The 19,013-nt window shown below is 44.0% G+C and overlaps 1 protein-coding gene across 1 annotated transcript in view; it reads left to right on the top strand.

Moving 5' to 3' along the window:
• The first annotated feature begins 2,898 nt into the window (after positions 1-2,898).
• LOC126176503 (facilitated trehalose transporter Tret1-like) overlaps positions 2,899-19,013 on the top strand; it is a 51,005-nt gene continuing 34,890 nt past the window's right edge. The window contains exons 1-2 of the mRNA XM_049923658.1: positions 2,899-3,523; positions 7,536-7,928. Of these exons, the coding sequence (XP_049779615.1) occupies positions 2,899-3,523; positions 7,536-7,928 (1,018 nt within the window). The remainder of the gene's footprint in view (positions 3,524-7,535; positions 7,929-19,013) is intronic.

Genomic DNA, 19,013 nt, shown 5'->3' with positions numbered 1-19,013 from the left:
AACTGCTGCATTACCCCTATTTGGTTTTGTGTCTATAACCCTGTAGTCACCTGATCAGAAGTCTTGTTCCTCCTGCCACCGAACTTCACTAATTCCCACTATATCTAACTTTAACCTATCCATTTCTCTTTTTAAATTTTCTAACCTACCTGCCCGATTAAGGGATCTGACATTCCACGCTCCGATCCGTAGAACCCCTGAATAGTCCCCGCCCGGAGATCCGAATGGGGGACTATTTTACCTCCGGAATATTTTACTCAAGAGGACGCCATCATCATTTAATCATACAGTAAAGCTACCAAGCCAATATCGATGATTTTTAGTTGAATGGTTCCCACACGGACACTGGCCCGGCTTTGAAATCAGCAGCAATTCTCTTCAGTGGTCGTTGGTCCCGTTCTTGCCTGATCTTTTTCGGGCCGCTGCTATGTCAGAGATTTGATTTTTTACCGGAAACTGATATTCACGGAACACGCGTGAAATGGTCGTACGGGAAAACCCCCGCTTCATCACTACCTCGGAGGTGCTGTGTCCCGTCGCTCGTGCACCGACTGTAACACCACGTTCAAACTCACTTAAATATTGATAATCTGCCATTGAAGCAGCCGTAAGTGATCTAACACCTGCGCCAGACACTTGTCTTCTGTAGGCGTTGCCGGCCGCAGCGCCGTATTCTGCCTTTTTACATACACTACTGGCCATTAAAATTGCTACACCAAGAAGAAATGCAGATGATAAACGGATATTCATTGGACAAATTGAAAGGGTACAGTACCGCCCGACATTGAAAATAGGTACAACATACTTCATTATTTTTGTCAGAACAACACATTTTGTTTGTAAAATAACTCAATTTCAATTAATACAGCGAAGCCGGATACCAGTGTAGAAATGAATGACAATTTATTTATTTAATTTATCGTATGTGCACTCCCACAAAATAAATACCTACATCCAGTTTGGTGAGATCTTTTGAAATGAATGAATGTATGGTCGTCTGCTAACCACAGATAGTGAATGTGAATATATGATCATCTTTGAGTCGATCCTTTGGCCACCTTTGGTGGAACCAAAGAGATGAAATTTACCAGAGCTTTGAGCGCCTGAAATGTAGCTGGCCAATAGGGTAGTAAGGTGCTCCCCCACTTCAGCAGAGGTGGAGAGTACCTCGAAAACGGCCATGTTTTAGGCACTCTGCCGCTGGATCCTGTGCTGTTAACACCTGTTTTAGTTGTGCTACGTAATGACGAAAGAATGGAGGCATGGTATGCATGTGGAATATTTAAGAGTAGTTTGAAATAATAATTTCTCTATTTCAGGAACTTTTGTGGGGAGAATTAAATGTCAGGCAGGTAATATTAATGGGATTGTAGTAATCTTCGGAAGTGACCAATGGTCACAAAGAAACCACGTGTAGCAATAAGTTGAAATACTTCCGTGTGCTTAAGCTAAGCTGAATTACTAGCGTGTGTACAATAAGTTGAAATATTTAAGAAATAGCGTGTGTACCATAAGTTGAAATATTTAAGAAATGGCGTGTGCAGGACTTGAAATTAGAGACGAGTACTTCCACGTGGTGAGTACTGTGTGAGTCTCAATCTGTGTATGAGACAAAGGATAAAGAGAAGTACTCGTCCATGGTGTCAGTTGAGGACTCACGTGTGTGATGAATACATTAATATTACTTTGCGTGTGACGCTAGATTCAAACTCTGAGGGAGAAGCAAGGTGAGTCGGCCGTCTATCCAGCAACGCCACATGGCTTGCATTGCACAGGAAGACGTGCATTTATCTCCAGAGTTCACAGTAGGAAAGTAGAATTACAAAGTGGGGCAGTGTCGTGTGAAACTGGGATCAATACTAATTGAAGTGGGAAAGCTGAAAGTGATAATGTTGTAACCATTCTCTGTGTAGTATTTCGTATTGTTGTGTGGTGTATGTCATGTAATTTGGGTATGTGTGGTTTCCATGGGTGTGTAGCGAAGTAGTTTCAAAAGATTAGTGGGTTATGCTTGTTCCTTCTGTACCGCTTGGTCTGGAGGAAAGTTTCGTGATGATGATTGTGAGAGTCGAAGTGTGAGGTATAATAAAAAGATCCACCAACCTATCCAGAAAGTGCACTGTAGCGTTAAATAAATTACGAGACCATAATATAGAGATTCACTAATGTAAAGCCATGCCCACTGGGCGGAATTTCTCATATGTTATTGTTGTAGGTTATAGAATTTGTGTGTTTAGGTTAGGGAATTTATCGGAATAAATCAGATAGTGAAAAGAAAGAGATTGGTAGACTATTCCTTCAAATTGTATGTTGTCATAATGTCCCGAATTTATAATGTGTGCGCCATTCATATTCAGTGGGATGGCCACGTGTTAATAAAAGCCGTCAAATAAAAGACAAAAAGAAAATGTGGTACTGCCAGTGCGTAGTGTACAGTCAGAGTTCTGTAAATCACTGATAGTCAGATATGCGTTTCCGTTGCGTAGTAATCATATAGGAGGATAACTTGTAACTTAAGTGAGAGTACTAGAGCTAATATTACTCGATAACTAAGAATGAATCCACTCGCTTGGCAGACCACTCATCTTGCAGGCCTGACTGCTTGATGCCACAGTATGAGCAAGGCATGTGGGTGCCTCTCATAATTTCGACCCTGCCAGGATATTTTTTGCCAGTATATTTTGCTGTTTGGGTTTGCTGTTAAGATTTTTTTTGATATGGTGATAGCGCTAAGAAGTAAATTTTTTTTTGCTGTTTGCGATTTCTTTCTGGATTGGTGAGGATCTTTTATTTTTTATGTAATTAATTGCTATATCGTCCTAGGCTGGAAGATCGTGGTATAATTTTTTTTGCGTAATGTCCATAGTAACTAGGTCGCAGTCGAAAAGTGTAGCCACCATGGAGAATAGCGATTCTGGGGTGAACGTAGCAGTGCAGCAGGATGTAGCTGTTGACCATCTGTTAATGAGCAGGGACGGCAAACACTCTGAAGGGGCTGAATTGTTCAGTGGACCGCGGCAAGGTGATCCTTTATGCGGCGTGCTTTGTCCGCAACCGGGGGCTTTTCCCGACGATGCGGGCGAGCCGGGACTAGGTCAGGTATGCAGTGAAAGTGCAGCTACCCTTAGCGGAGCTACGGTTTCTCAGGCGCACGAGGTGAGCGCGTCGAAAGTAGCAATTTACGATGAGCTACGGCAGTTTTTACAGAGGATGGATAGAGATGATAGGTTGAGAGATAGGGTGATTAAGGAAATATTGGAAGTCATGGATAAAGGTTATAAGGAAAGATGGGAAGCAATGGATAAAGATAGTAAGGAAAGTATGGAGGCATTGAATAAGGGAAATCAAGAGGCAATGGGGAAGCTACACACAGTTATCGATGAGCATCTGCCCGCAGTTAATAATCGGTTAGATGAGGGGGAGAAGAATCTGGGTGCGTTGAAGGAAGTATGTGACGCCGTGGAAGAAAAAACTAATAATTTGGAGGTACAAGTATTTGCAATAGAGAGTGATACTACTGAACGTAGGGACGTGTTGCCGGATGAGCGAATCAAAGAGGTAGTGGTCAGAATGAATACGATTAGTGCAGATGCAGAAAAGATCAGTACAAGAGGCGAGACAGGTTCTGACAGTACGCAGCGAGAGGTTTATGCCGATCAGGAGGAGATACAATCACCATTACAGTTTAAAGAGGCACAATTAGAAATAAGTAGGAAACATAGTGAGTCACTCAAATTGGCATTTTGAACACTCAATGAACAGTAAACTGTATCTCACATTAAACACAAATGTCATAGTCATTCTCAGCGCACCATCCACACGAATCTGGACGTCCAGAAATGGCCCTACAACTACTATTACCCACAGTTCTGTCCTTTCAGTTCATGGTGTAATTAAAAGTCGTAAGTTCCAACAAACAGCACTTACTCCCGCACCAATTCAAGAAATGTCTCCTAGTACAAATGCAAATGTCAATGTCCCACTTTAGTTTCTTACGTTCATACAATAATTAATCACCAAACGACAACTGTCCTCTTCAAGAATACCAAGCGTCCCACATGCAATTCACAACGCACACTTAACAAGTCACTGCCGAAAGTTTATGGATCCCACCGTTCAGTGGTCAAGACAAAACAAAACGATCGTCCTGTCTGCTAAAGACAAAATCTTTTCCACCACTCACAACGTGGAAACACCAGTCCTTCACTTTCCACCTTATGGAGACATACGAGCAGTCGTCTTGTTTCATGGCTCCACAGTCCAGTACCAGTTAATAGTTGCTGGTAACAAATGCCCGCCGGACTCTGCCCCGCGTCGTTCATTCTGCCGTGGCGCTGCCGCGCGCCCCGTTGAGCAGAAGAAACCACCCACTGTTGTCTCCGCAGGATACTTTCCCCAGTCGTAAGGGTGGCGTAACTTATGAATGGCCAGTGGTACGTGCGTGTCGCCCCAGGCCGTTGACCTGCTGTAGCGAGCGCGTGGAGCGTACCTCGACCGGCAGTGGAGTGGGGAGTGCACCGGCTCTGTTGCCGACGTCTCCTTGGCCTATGTGGTACGGGCGCGTTCGGCATAGCCCTCAGCGCCACGACACCCAATCAGTCAGACTCTTCCGTGCATCTCGCAACATTACAGACAAAAGGATATTCTTACAGTATTTAAATACTCATTGATTACATGTATGATCTATTAGATACATTGGTAATAAAAGAATCTTCGTTCTAAAAACATAAAATCATACCCCCTAGTTTCCTACACATACAACATCAACATTTATCCCTTTTCCATATACAGCCCACACTTGTGCTATTGATTGTACCTGTCGTCCCTCATACAAAACATGAAAGTGTTAAAAAAAAGGAATAATAAGCAATCTATACAGCTCATAATTACAATATCAAATTGTAGACTACTTTAACATCCTGTCACAGTGAAAATATTAGAAACTGTTTATTCTAAAACTACAATATACAGTTAACCTTTGTGCTTGTGATAGACTGAAATTAATACCCCTTGAAAGTGTTCTAATAAAAAAAATAAGAAATAATCTACACAGCTCGCAATTACCTACCACATGTTATTAAACATTAAACTACTTTAACATCCTAACACAATAAACATTTTAGAAACTGATGACTCTAAATCTCCAGCATACAATGTACCTTTGTGCATGTGACAGACTGAAATTAGTATCTCTTTATATATTTTACATTTTATTATACATAACAACATTTATAGGACATGTATGAACCATCCACATGATGTCAGATCCTGACCTGCCATCGAGGTTCATCCAAATCAAACAATACACAATAATGTTTTAGTTACAGATCGGTAGCATCCCCTTTACAGGAGTGTGCGCATTGGTCACACTACTCTACGACTCTCACTCACCAGACATCACATTTTCCTTCTCATTCAATCCATTAATACACTAACAGAATAGGTCTAGAAGTCAGCTAACCTTAACACCACCACACTCACGACAACATACCATACCTTTGCTCCCTTATACTCATAACACCACCACACTCACGACAACATACCATACCTTCGCTCCCTTATACTCAACACATAACACATGAAGCTGTATCGGAGATAGCTTTCCAGTCTCCAAATTCGTCCTTTCACTCTGGCACCTCTCTCCATCGGCTTACCTCTGCATTCCTCCTGCTAAATATCACTTAGAATTGCGACATTTCATCTAAGAACAAAAAATACACAAATTATTCATCCTGCAAAATAACTGTACACATTCTTGGTACCGTTTTGATTAGTTATACTGGTACTAGGCTTCAACAACAACAACAAAAATATTATTTTTGCAATATTGCAAATGTTATGGTAAGAGTTAGATTTACACTTATATTACATCTTACGTCAGTATTCCACAACGTTCACCATCTGGATCTCATACTCCCTTCATGTCCCTTCACATTGTGCAGTTGTCTTCGTCTCTTCATTCGTATTTCGACTCTCCGCCCGTCCATTACTCCATCATTTCCTGGTCTTCCTTCGCCATTGGCATCAATCTCTATTGCAGCATACACAGGCCTCTCTGTAACATACATCTAAGACATCTCGACATTATTCTACTCACCTTTATTTACCACTGTTTCATCACGTCGAATCTCTTTTTATTAATCACACTGCTTCACGTCGCTTCTTTCCTTAAATATCACCTTTATCCACTACTATTTATCACGTCGCTTCTCTATCTACCATCTTTATCCACTCATTAATCATCACGTCGTTTCTGCTTGATCCTTATTCATATGACAAAAAATACGTACATACACCACTCTGTCGACTCCTGTTCATGACTCATTCGACCAGTCTATTCCGTCATACTTCCTGACCCCGCCTGAAAATTCTTATGTTCGATTTGACCCTGCACAACGTTACACACCACAAATAAATACACTGACTAGCTACCATAAATTGCCTACTTTAGATCTATCCTTAACTTTTCCATAATTTGATGTTAGAAATGTGATGAAGCCCACGAGATTGTTTTCCCTTGATCGTCTCAATCAGTACAGCATTTTCATGGACAATCCGCCTCACTCTGAATGGTTCAATATGCACAGTAAAGAATTTGCTAGTTAATAATCTGTGCTTACATGAAAATTAAATGTGTGCAGAGAATATACAAGCTGGGGGAAATGGGCAGCCCAAGTGTTAGAAACTTAGGTGCTAGTGGCCTCTTTCCCAAACACCAGATTCCGAACAACCATACACAGCACTTCATTATAACTGTCACCAAGACAAGACATCAGATAGCATCTAATTTAAAAACTTCGATCACAATGTTGCCTTTTTACATTACGTGTTAATTACCTGCAATAGTCAAATTACACTAATTAAACTGGACTCATTGGCATTATTACATAACATTTTTAGCAACTGGTCTTTGAGGAAACAGTCCTTTTACTTTAGTGTTCCAAATAAAAATTTTCAAATTTTACTCTGAGAGACCAGCCTAACAGATTCCATTACTGGTGTTTTATTCTCTGACCAGAAGTATGGTATTTGCATTCCTACATATTAGTAGAGTATGTCTGCTACATAGACAATTTTCAGTGCCAGCTGCATGTGTTTTAAGGCAAGATGCTAAGGGCTGATATGTTGGATTAGTTCCTCCTATCCTTCAATCCATTATGACAAGAATGAAAAGCTTATATTTGCATATCACAGCATCTTCTTCCTGTCGGTCAAATTTCGCGTCTGTAGCACGTCACCTTCGTGGTATAGCAATTTTAATGGCCAGTAGTGTGTCTCCGTATTTGAATACGCTTGCCTATGCCAGTTTCTTTGACGCTTCAGTGTAGCATCGTGGGGTAAGAAAAACGGCGCGCGCGTGTACAGCTTTACAACGCCTGGGGAATGGCGTGTACAGGTGTCCACAACAGCGGAATGGTTAATTGGCCAAGCTGTGAAGTTATAACTGTGCTTCCTTTTCTATCATGCTTTCATGCTTCCGTATCACAGTTGACGCTCTCCAGAAGCACTGGAATGAATCCTTTCTCTGCGGCCAGCGGCGCTGGGCCCGTGGACGTTCGGCTCGGCGCTGGGCTGGTCGTCGCCGGCGTCGGAGCACCTGAGCGGCGAGCTGGGCCTGGCGCTGGAGGAGGTGTCGTGGGTGGCGGGGGTGACACCGCTGGCGGCCGTGCCGGCCATGCTGGTGACGGCGCTGACGGTGGGCCGCTGGGGGCGGCGGCCCGTCATGCTGGCGCTGGGCCCACCCTGCGCTGTCGGCTGGGCGCTCGTCGCCTTCGGCCGCGCGCTGCCCCTGCTGCTCGCCGGCCGCGTCCTCACCGGCTTCTGCGGCGGCGCCTTCTGCGGGGCCGTGCCCATCTACACGGGAGAGATCGCCGAGAAGCAGATCCGAGGCGCGCTCGGGGTCTTCTTCCAGCTCCTCCTCACCTGTGGTGAGTACAATAGCCTACGTTAGACGGTCTTCAACGGGCCGGCTGTTCACGACGTTCTCGCACGATACTTCGCCGGCGTGACTCGCTGTCTCCTTCATGAGCTCCCTGAGACAGGTCCTTGGGCGGATCGGGTCTAGTATTTAAGCCTGGCACCATCCAGGCATAAATGCTGGACCCTACCCACCCGATGACTCACAAAAATGTGTGTGAAATCTTATGGGACTAAACTTCTAAGGTCATCAGTCCCTAAGCGTACACACTACTTAACTTGAGTCACCCTAGGGACAAACACACACACCCATGCCCGAGAGAGGACTCGAACCTCCGCCGGGACTAGCCGCATAGCCCATGACTGCAGCTCCTCGGACCGCTCGGATAATCCCGCGCGGCGACGACCCACAAGGAGGCCTCCTCTCCCCGTCACTGTATGCGCTGTATACAGCAGACATACCACCACGATGACACTTGACGAAACAGTCGCGCATTACGCGGACGATATCGCGTACTGGTACAATGTTCCCAACACAAAGACATACAACGTAAGACCACTACATACCTCCACAAACTGCAGACACGGACGACAAAATGATGGATTAGATCTAATCCAACCAAAACACAGACGCTACTTTTCCACCACAGAAATCTGACCAGGAGAAGACAGCAGAGTGACACACATGCTACTCACTCTGTGGAACAGGCCACTGACTCTTACAGACACCGCAATGTAGCTTGGCGTGTTCATGGACCAACACAAACGCTTGTTAACTACCTGCTCAATAAGAAACGTAAGAGACAAGGACCAATTCAATAAGTGCAAGGACGCCTCTACAACTGCAACCTAGGAACAGCCGAATATAGAGTGCCAGAAGAAAAATCAGTACACCTGCAAACACGGCGTCGATTTTGTACCGATGACGGGACATATTCCACCTGTGGGGAGAGGGGTTATCTGTATCTAGCCTTTAATAGTGAATACTTACAGCCAGAACATTAATTGTGGAGTGATCGCGTGAAACAAGGAGGCAGCCTTACCATGGGGGCCCAGTCGTTCTTCCTACGGCCAATTAAGCGACTTCGAAAAGGGTCAAATTACGGCCTTCCGAGTGGCGGGACGATCCTTTCGGAGAATTTCCAAACAAGTTGGACGTGCTACATCTGTTGTGCAACGATACTGGTATTAGTGGTCACGTGAACATTCTCAGATCAGTAGACGAGTTTCTGGACGCCTGCGCCAGGATCGTCGTATTGTACGAGGTGCATTCAAGTTCTAAGGCCTCCAATGTATTTTTTTTTTCTAATTAACTGCTAACCCGAAATCGATGAAACTGGTGTTACTTCTCGACGTAATCGCCCTGCAGACGTACACATTTTTCACAACGCTGACGCCATGATTCCATGGCAGCGGCGAAGGCTTCTTTAGGAGTCTGTTTTGACCACTGGAAAATCGCTGAGGCAATAGCAGCACGGCTGGTGAATGTGCGGCCACGGAGAGTGTCTTTCATTGTTGGAAAAAGCCAAAAGTCACTAGGAGCCAGGTCAGCTGAGTAGGGAGCATGAGGAATCACTTCAAAGTTGTTATCGCGAAGAAACTGTTGCATAACGTTAGCTCGATGTGCGGGTGCGTTGTCTTGGTGAAACAGCACACGCGCAGCCCTTCCCGGACTTTTTTTTTTTTTGCAGTGCAGGAAGGAATTTGTTCTTCAAAACATTTTCGTAGGATGCACCTGTTACCGTAGTGCCCTTTGGAACGCAATGGGTAAGGATTACGCCCTCGCTGTCCCAGAACATGGACACCATCATTTTTTCAGCACTGGCGGTTACCCGAAATTTTTTTGGAGGCGGTGAATCTGTGTGCTTCCATTGAGCTGACTGGCGCTTTGTATCTGGATTGAAAAATGGAATCCACGTCTCATCCATTGTCACAACCGACGAAAAGAAAGTCCCATTCATGCTGTCGTTGCGCATCAACATTGCTTGGCAACATGCCACACGGGCAGCCATGTGGTCGTCCATCAGCATTCGTGGCACCCACCTGGATCACACTTTTCACATTTTCAGGTCGTCATGCAGGATTATGTGCACAGAACCCACAGAAATGCCAACTCTGGAGGCGATCTGTCCAACAGTCATTCAGCGATCCCCCAAAACAATTCTCTCCACTTTCTCGACCATGTCGTCAGGCCGGCTTGTGCGAGCCCGAGGTTGTTTCGGTTTGTTGTGACACGATGTTCTGCCTTCATTAAACTGTCGCACCCACGAACGCACTTTCGACACATCCATAACTCCATCACCACATGTCTCCTTCAACTGTCGATGAATTTCAATTGGTTTCACACCACGCAAATTCAGAAAACGAATGATTGCACGCTGTTCAAGTAAGGAAAACGTCGCCATTTTAGGTATTAAAACAGTTCTCATTCTCGCCACTGGCGGTAAAATTCCATCTGCCGTACGGTGCTGCCATCTCTGGGACGTATTGACAATGAACGCCGCCTCGTTTTAAAACAATGCGCATGTTTCTATCTCTTTCCAGTCCGGAGAAAAGAATCGGAGGCCTTAGAACTTGAATGCACCTCGTAAGGGCAGCAGTGGTAGATCGTACAGCTAACGCAGCAGAGATAAGAGGGCTTGTGAGCCCAGACATGTCAACATGAACTGTTGCAAACTGGTTATTTGCAGTGGGACTACGGCCACTCACAGATCTAGCTCGTATTACGCTCACGCATCGACGTGCACTTTTAGATAGGTGCCATCGGAGGATCACTTGGAAGGTGGAATGTAGACCTGCTGACCGCTGTCTCGCTGCGTGGGGTAGCCGTGCTGTCTGTGGCGTCTTTTCACGGCTCGCGCGGCTCCCCACGTCGGAGGTTCCAGTTCTCCCTTGGGGATGGATGTGTGTGTTGTCCTTAGCGTAAGTCAGTTTAAGTTAGGTCATACAAGATCTTACCAGAAAGTTCCAAAATTTCCAAAAGCTGTCTCATGCATTTCATTCGTCCAAGACACACTGGCTTCATCCCAGTCTATGGTCTGAAGTGTGATAAGCTACAATTCTTGTTCACCTTTGGTGTTTCTGGAGAGGACGCTAACCAACGCTCGGTAAGTGCAGAACGTTGTTAGACCAGCGTTTTTTGCAACTGCTGCAACATGAAGGTGATGTTCCAACAGTATAATGCATGCCCACACACTGCTCGTGAAACCCAACAAGCTCTGCAACACGTGCAGCAATTTTCCTGGCCAGGATGATCTCTGGACTTGCCTCCAGTTGAGCAAGTGCGGAATATGATGGGAAGAGAAGTGATTCGTCACCAACAGCTGTTATAGAACTATGTGAACTATTCGAGAGAGTGAGCCGTAACGTATCCCAGGACAGTATACACCACTTGTACTGTCGAATGGATGGTAGAATCAGCACCTGCATTGCTGCCAGTGGAATCTGCACCATGTACTAATATGGGTGTTTCAGCATGGGTCGATATATCTTACCTCACAACTGCTTGTGCTATTGATTTGCAAATGTAATAATTTCATTTGCTCTGTATTCACTGCTACAACAATACATAGTAGGTGAATTGGAAACCTGTAAAGTGCTGTACTAATATTTTTTGCAACAGTGTACATACAAGACCTTCATCAAACTATTCTTACAGTATGCAACCGCCCCTCTGGATGGGATAGTCTGACGATACACTCCTCAGAAGGACTTTACAGAGCTGAACGACGATTACAATGCAGCATTGCCATACTTCTCTCCCTCCCACCGCCATCGACACCAAGCAACGACGTTTACGACATCACAATCATAGATCCCTTGCCAACTTGGCTGACGAAATTACGCACCAATTACGGTAGTCATTGTAACAAAAGGCCGGACGTGTAGGACTTAGTGACAACCAGGCTATCAAAAAAACGAGGCCCAAGTATAAATACAAGCACCCAGCGCGTGCAGTTACACAAAATACCTCTGGAAACTTCCTAGAACTCGCTCCCACCATGACCCTACTAATCAACAATGACCCCATGCCAACCCACCTCGATGCCAGGCAGTTACGCCTCTCAGCCATGCATCCACTCACTCACGCACACACACACACACACACACACACACACACACACACACACACACACACACACGAAACGAAAACGCAAAAACACAGCCTGCACTCTGAGACCACTCTGCTACCCAGAGTGCCACTATCTATTCCTCATATACCTGACCACTGATTCCACAGCAATATTATGGTATTTTATATCGTTTTCACCAACATTTACTATCAATATACCATTGTTACCCAATAGCAAACGAACAACCAGACATTACTTGGTTACTCAGTTATATTTTGTTAGCGCATTATTTCTAATACGTATTTAACAACGTTACCCTTCCACTTTGTATGTTTAATGCTCCTGAATTGTTTTCCAACATCTTATATCTACAACAAATACACCAAAACGTAAACTTACCAACCTCAGATAACAACCGCTATTACTTATTATTATTATTATTATTGTTTTATTATTACTTTATTTATTTTATCTATGTTAAAACCAAATCATATAACAAAAAAATTCCTCAATTTTCTTTCATTTGTTAAACCATTATGATTGTAAAAATTCTTTTTCTCAAAATGAAAGAATGGCATTAATGCAGACAACATATTTATTGTACTGAGAAAGTGCAAACACGATGCTCCAGTAAGACCTGCTATCCCCCTTGAGGTGAAAGAAGAAAAAAAAAAAAAAAAAAAACAAGGACCAGTCTCACGGAACACCTGAAGAAAATAGCGAATCACACCATCGAAACATAATGCGAGAACGTCGCGAACAACTGGTAGAAGACACAATTATTCAACATCTCAACACATCACTGGGAAAGTCTACAAGATGATACCAGGAAGAGCGCAGTGACGCAGTAGTACATTCTCTTTTTCACTCACTCACGCAGTAGAAAAAACTGCTGTGCCACAATAACCAGAATTTTTTACTTACGGCGTCAGAGAGAATACATAAATAAATAATCATGATGACGAATGAAAAGCTATATGAATTTGTTTATTCACCTCTTGAGCAAAAAAGTTACATCCATGAGAGATAATATGTATAAAAACGATATCGATAATTGTAAACTCTGTATCGTTTAATTACTTTCAATGATGCATAGTTAAACTTCGACGGTTTTCATAGCAGATACAGTTAGTAACAAACAATCCAGATAGGCTGCGAATATATCGAATTTCATCCATACAACGTTACCTATCATCTGTCGCAGCTGCTTCGCTGAAAAATACGCGGAAGGCCACACAACAAACATACGAGTAAACAATCTTTAAACAGAAAGCACATATTATTAACTACGATGGGAGTTCAGGATTCTAACTACAAATGAGAAATACTTTTTTTTTACTTTTATCTTATTAACAGTTAATAAATACTTTCCGTACGATAACATTTTTGCGTAAATACCTGTGTTCCTGACGTAGCAAAAAGTTAAATAGCCATATAATATTAAGACAGAGCAATGGTCGAAAGCGTCTCGTTCGCTTGGATTACTACGCAGAAGAATTGACGACAGAGGCTGAGAAGTCTTAGGCTTTGATGGGCTCCGTAGTTCTGGCGTTGCTTTTAATTAACGTTTACGCCCGCTCTGCTGGACGACAGCACACAGTACGGACTAAATCGGAGGTTTGGTTGACAGTCTTTCGATTTATAACCTTTGGAAGCGATATGAGTGTCTGACATCTGGAGGTCTGGGTGTAAGCTGCACACGTTTGCCAAATAATTTTGCAAATTTCAGCAGTGTGAACTAAGCTGAAGACTGTCACCATCTGACTTGTGTACTTCAGACTTGCTAGTGTTGACCCTAAACTGCTCAAGTCCGTTGCCACTGTACGAAGATTCTGCTAAGTCCGACGTGATATGCCGCGTGAATAATTCAGAGTTCCGTGCCACTGCACGCTGAATCTTACTAGGTCTAAAACTTGCGCGTCTGCACCGAATTGTACATAGTTCAACGCTGCGACATTACAGACGCTCAGAACGTATTCCCGTAATTTCCACTAAACTTTCCGACTCGTGTTACACGCGAATCTCTCTCAGGTTCACACACCATCCCTCACCCGGCGCGGCCGTTCCCCATACATCGGTGCTCCCACTCTGCCTCCAAATCCCTTACTTTTGCTATCTAAACACGCAAAAATAAAGATAAGAACTACATTTTATAACCTACATTAAAACTGTTGCGATCACAGTGTGTGGTTTCAAAACCGCATCCTCCGACAACAGACGCGGTGTTATTTGCGTTTATTGTTCGGCTTCAGCAACCATTTATTAAATTTCTCCGTCACAGGTCACTATGATCAGTTTTAATGACATAATTAAAAGGATTATTCACGACCTTTCCTCTGAATATGACCAACTGCCCTTAACTTTAACAGTTCTTGCTGAATAGACATATTAATTGTATCTAAGACTGAAAATGTAGTTAATTCGAGGAAGTAGGTATCACCCAATCTTTCTTTTGACAGATGCACAATGATTAGTATTACTATACTCGACAGTGTTCTTTAAATTTCTGTTGTGATTCGTTATTAGGTTATTGGTAAAATTGGGCTTCCAGTCGCTTCAGGTGGTTTATTATCCACGAGTTTTCGGCCAAGTGCTCCTTAGCCAGTTTCTTGCGGTGACTGTCGAATGATTTTTTTTTTTTTCCCTTATTGGGTTTCGATTCCCCCTAAAGGGGGCGGGCTGGCAGCAGCTTATTACGCCGCTCTTCAGCCTACAGAATTTGTTTTAAAAGGATGAAGATAATAAAAAATAATAACAGTTGGCGATAAAATCGGTGACTTAAAGGTAAAAATGGCAGAAAATTCTGGAGCATAAAACATAAAACACAGGGTCGATGAAGCTAATAAAACACACAGGAAGCAGAAAAACAATAGACAGACAATTAAAAAAACACGGCGACAGTCTGGGTTCTGTTCGCAAGAGATATAAAAAAGCATACCCAGCGACAGCAGGATTTCTGTTCGCAACACTGTGGAAGGACGCACAACACCGAACACTCACTTAAACACTGCGCTAAAAGTTGGCACAAATACGACATACCACACCCGAGAGCAGGTGGGGGGAAACTGGTCAGATGACGGGAAAAAGGGGGGGGGGAGGAGAGGAAAAGTGAAGGGGGAGGGGGGAAAGGAGCCTATGGAAGAGGAGGATCCATAAGAGGGGTGGGGGGTGCTGAGCAGACGGGCCAGGGGTTGGGGAAGGCAGAGGAGGGAAGTACAAAAGGACTCGGGGGGGGGGGGGGGGTCGAATGATTGCTACAGCCGTCCTTATATAGCAGCGCTGACTCCAGTGACGTTACTGGTATTTGCTCCAGCGCCATGTGTGGTAATATTTTCGTTGCGCGTTTGCTGCACCCACTTCAGCCTTCGGGTATCCAACCTGTGCGTAGCACCCGGCCGCCGTCTTTATGAGAATGTTGTCAGAAATTGTTTTTATTATATATCGCCACGATTCTATGAGTTCGTATGTTAGTAGTTTACTTGAAAATCAGTTAGTTAACTACAGTAACAATTATGCAAAATAAACGCTGAAATTTTGTTTATTACTAAACTTTTTCATTTATCATTCCTTATTAATGTTCGACTTAAATGTTAAAATACGCCGTTCATTTTCGGCGTGACTAGATTATTTCTCATCCAGTCAAAAGCGCTCCTCTTTTAAATAATTTGCATACTTTTTTCTCAGCCGAACTGTGTTTTACGCTGTAAAAAACTAATTGTAAGCAGCGTTCAGTAAGTAATGCAGTATATTTTTTCTCGGCCAATTTCAGTTGAGAAAATTCGGGATTTGTTGTCGGACATGGTGGAATATTCCTGCTTCAGCCCCCGTACTTTCATGAAGTCCCGATAGGTGGTGGCGCTGTACGTAGTCTTCAAAATCGCGTTTGTAATGGAGGTGCGTTCCAAGTAGAGAGATGTTACCGATTTTTTGGCGGAAAACCAGAGCATCGCAGATATTCATAGGCGCTTGCAGAATGTGTACGGCGACCTGGCAGTGAACAAAAGTACTGCGAGTCGTTGAACGAGGCATCTGTCATCATCGCAACAAGGTCGCTCAAACATGTCTGACGCCACTCTTGCCGGATGGCCGCACACAGCTGTGACTTCTGCAATGTTGGAACTTGCGGACACTCATTGGAGGTGATGGACGGATGACAATGAAACATCTCGCTCCTAACAAGGGAACCTCCCTATCGCACCCTCCTCAGATGTAGTTATAATTTGGCACAGTGGATAGGCCTTGAAAAACTGAACACAGATCAATGGAGAAAACAGGAAGAAGTTGTGTGGAACTATGAAAAAATAAGCAAAATATACAAACTGAGTCGTCCATCGGCAACACAGGCAATATCATGGAGGATGTAAGCATAGGAGCGCCGTGGTCCCGTGGTTAGCGTGAGCAGCTGCGGAGCGAGAGGTCGTTGGTTCAAGTCTTCGCTCGAGCGGAAAGTTTACTTACTTTATTTTTGAAAAGTTATGATCTGTCCGTTCGTACATTGACGTTTCTGGTTCAAGTCTTCGCTCGAGCGGAAAGTTTACTTACTTTATTTTTGAAAAGTTATGATCTGTCCGTTCGTTCATTGACGTCTCTGTTCACTGTAATAAGTTTAGTGTTTGTGTTTTGCGACCCCACCGCAAAACCGTGCGATTAGTAGACGAATGGACGTGGCTCTCCAATGGGAACGGAAAACATTTGATCCAGTAAAACACGTCTTATATATTCTACACGACACTGGTGACGGCATGTGCGTCACATGACAGGAATATGTTGTCGACCCACCTAACTTGCACACTTAGCGAATGGGTAAAAAGATTCTTCTACCTTGCCCGATTTAGGTTTTCTTGTGGATGTGATAATCACTCCCAAAAAAGTGATGAAAACATAAGAGTGTGTCACATAAACTGCAACAAATGAATGCAACAGTTTCACAGTCGCACAGTTTCCTCTGTGCTCTGTCAAAACATATGTTTTTAACGTTTCCAAGTTTTTCCGTGTGTAGACCGTCAAATCCTGTATATGTCCAAGCAAATATGAACATTACTTTTGAATGCATTACGGGAACAGCAGTGATCAATGTCTTATAAATAATTACTGTTAAAAACAGTCTTGATCACGATTTATTTAACAAGGTGACCGGTTTCGACCACTACTGTGGTCATCTTCAGACCATTGAGTAGGAACCTCTTTCTGTTGGAGAATCACTACTCAACAACAGAAAGAGGTTCCTACTCAATGGTCTGAAGATGATCAATGGTCTGAAGATGACCATAGTAGTGGGCGAAACCGGTCACCTTGTTAAATAAATCGTGATCAAGTCTGTCTTTAATAGTAATTAAATATGAACATGTCCTGGAATTTTGGAGAGCGAAGTTGATTATGTGTGAGTGCCTGAACTCTGATAATTGTCTGAAAATAAAAATTTTCACTCGAGGGAAGACTTGAATCCAATACCTCTCGTTCCGCAGCTGCTCACGCTAACCACGGGACCACGGCGCTCCTGATCTCACATTATCCTAAATATTGCCTATCTTGCGCATGGACTACTCAGTTTGTATATTTTGCTTATTTTTTCATAGTTCCACACAACTTCTTCCTGTTTTCTCGATTGATCTGTGTTCAGTTTTTCAGGGCCTATCCACTGTGCGAACTTATAACTAAATCTGACTGGGGTGCGATGGGGAGGTTCCCTTGTAAGTAGGACGTCCCTGTTGGTGTTGCTGGGATACAAGCTGACCAGTCGGGGTACCCAAAACTGTGTGCCCGCTGGTTGCCTCGCCACCTAACAGAAGACGATAAAAACAACGAAGGACGACCTGTACGGAATTGATTGCGTATTACGTGGATGATCGTGACAAATTTCTGTAGAACATCGTCACAGGCGATGAAACATGGGTTCATAACTTCGAACCGGAAACAGACCGGTAATCCACGGAATGGCGCCACGCCACCTCTCTGCCGAAGTAAAAGTTCAGAGCCGTACACTCAGGCGGTAAAGTCACGGCCACGGTCTTCTGGGACTCTGAAGTGGTTATTCTGTTTGATGTCCTCCGTCATGGTGCGCCATCAACTCCGAAGTGTATTGTGCCACTCTCAGGGAATTGGAGGAACGATTTCAGCGTGTTCGTCGCCACAAAACGCAAACGAACTTCTCCTTATCCATGACAACGCCAGGTCTCACGCTAGTCTGCGCACCCGCGAAGAGCTCACGAAACTTTACTGACTGTTCTTCGTCATCCACGGTACAGACTGGACGTCGCAGTTTTAGACTTAATCTGTTTGGCCCAATAAAGGATGCGCTTCGCGGGAAGCAGAACGTTGATGATGGGGAGGTTATTCATGCAGTAAGAAATGGTTCAAATGGCTCTAAGCACTATGGGACTTAAACATCTGAGGTCATCAGTCCCCTAGACTTAGAACCAATTAAACCTAACTAACCTAAGGACATCTCACACATCCATGCCCGAGGCAGGATTCGAACCTGCGACCGCAGCAGCAGCGCGGTTCCGGACTGAAGAGCCTAGAACGGCTCGGCCAGAGCGGCCGGCTTCATGCAGCATGACGTTGTGTCTGACGTCGACCAGTAGAGTGGTACCATGAGGGCATACACGCCCTCAAGGTACCATAAGGCCGTCGCACTGAACGGAAAATATGTTTAAAAATAGGGCGTTGTAGCCAAAAGATGGGGAATAATATGGTGTACTGGAATCCTGAATAAAATCAACCTGCTTTCAGAAAAAAGGAGTTTTATTACTTATTGAACGACCCTTGTATAATGGTGAAAGTATTACAAATTTATGTTGATAGGATATTAAAATGCCTGTATATTGTCAGAACCCAGCGTTAGCCATCAGGTACAGTCTTGGACAGCAAACTTCAGGAATTGCACGAACGCACTCACCCGGCGCGTGTTTTGTCAGTGCTAGCTTGCCGGCTCGGGGTCCCTGGCCAGCGATATTGATATGTGCTATCATTTCGCTGGAGTCGTCAGTTACGTGCACCTTCGCTCAGTCTCGTCTAACGTTG

The sequence above is a fragment of the Schistocerca cancellata genome, chromosome 3, assembly GCF_023864275.1.
Source record: "Schistocerca cancellata isolate TAMUIC-IGC-003103 chromosome 3, iqSchCanc2.1, whole genome shotgun sequence".
NCBI classification, from domain to species: domain Eukaryota; kingdom Metazoa; phylum Arthropoda; class Insecta; order Orthoptera; family Acrididae; genus Schistocerca; species Schistocerca cancellata.
This window is presented reverse-complemented; position numbering and strand designations above follow the sequence as displayed.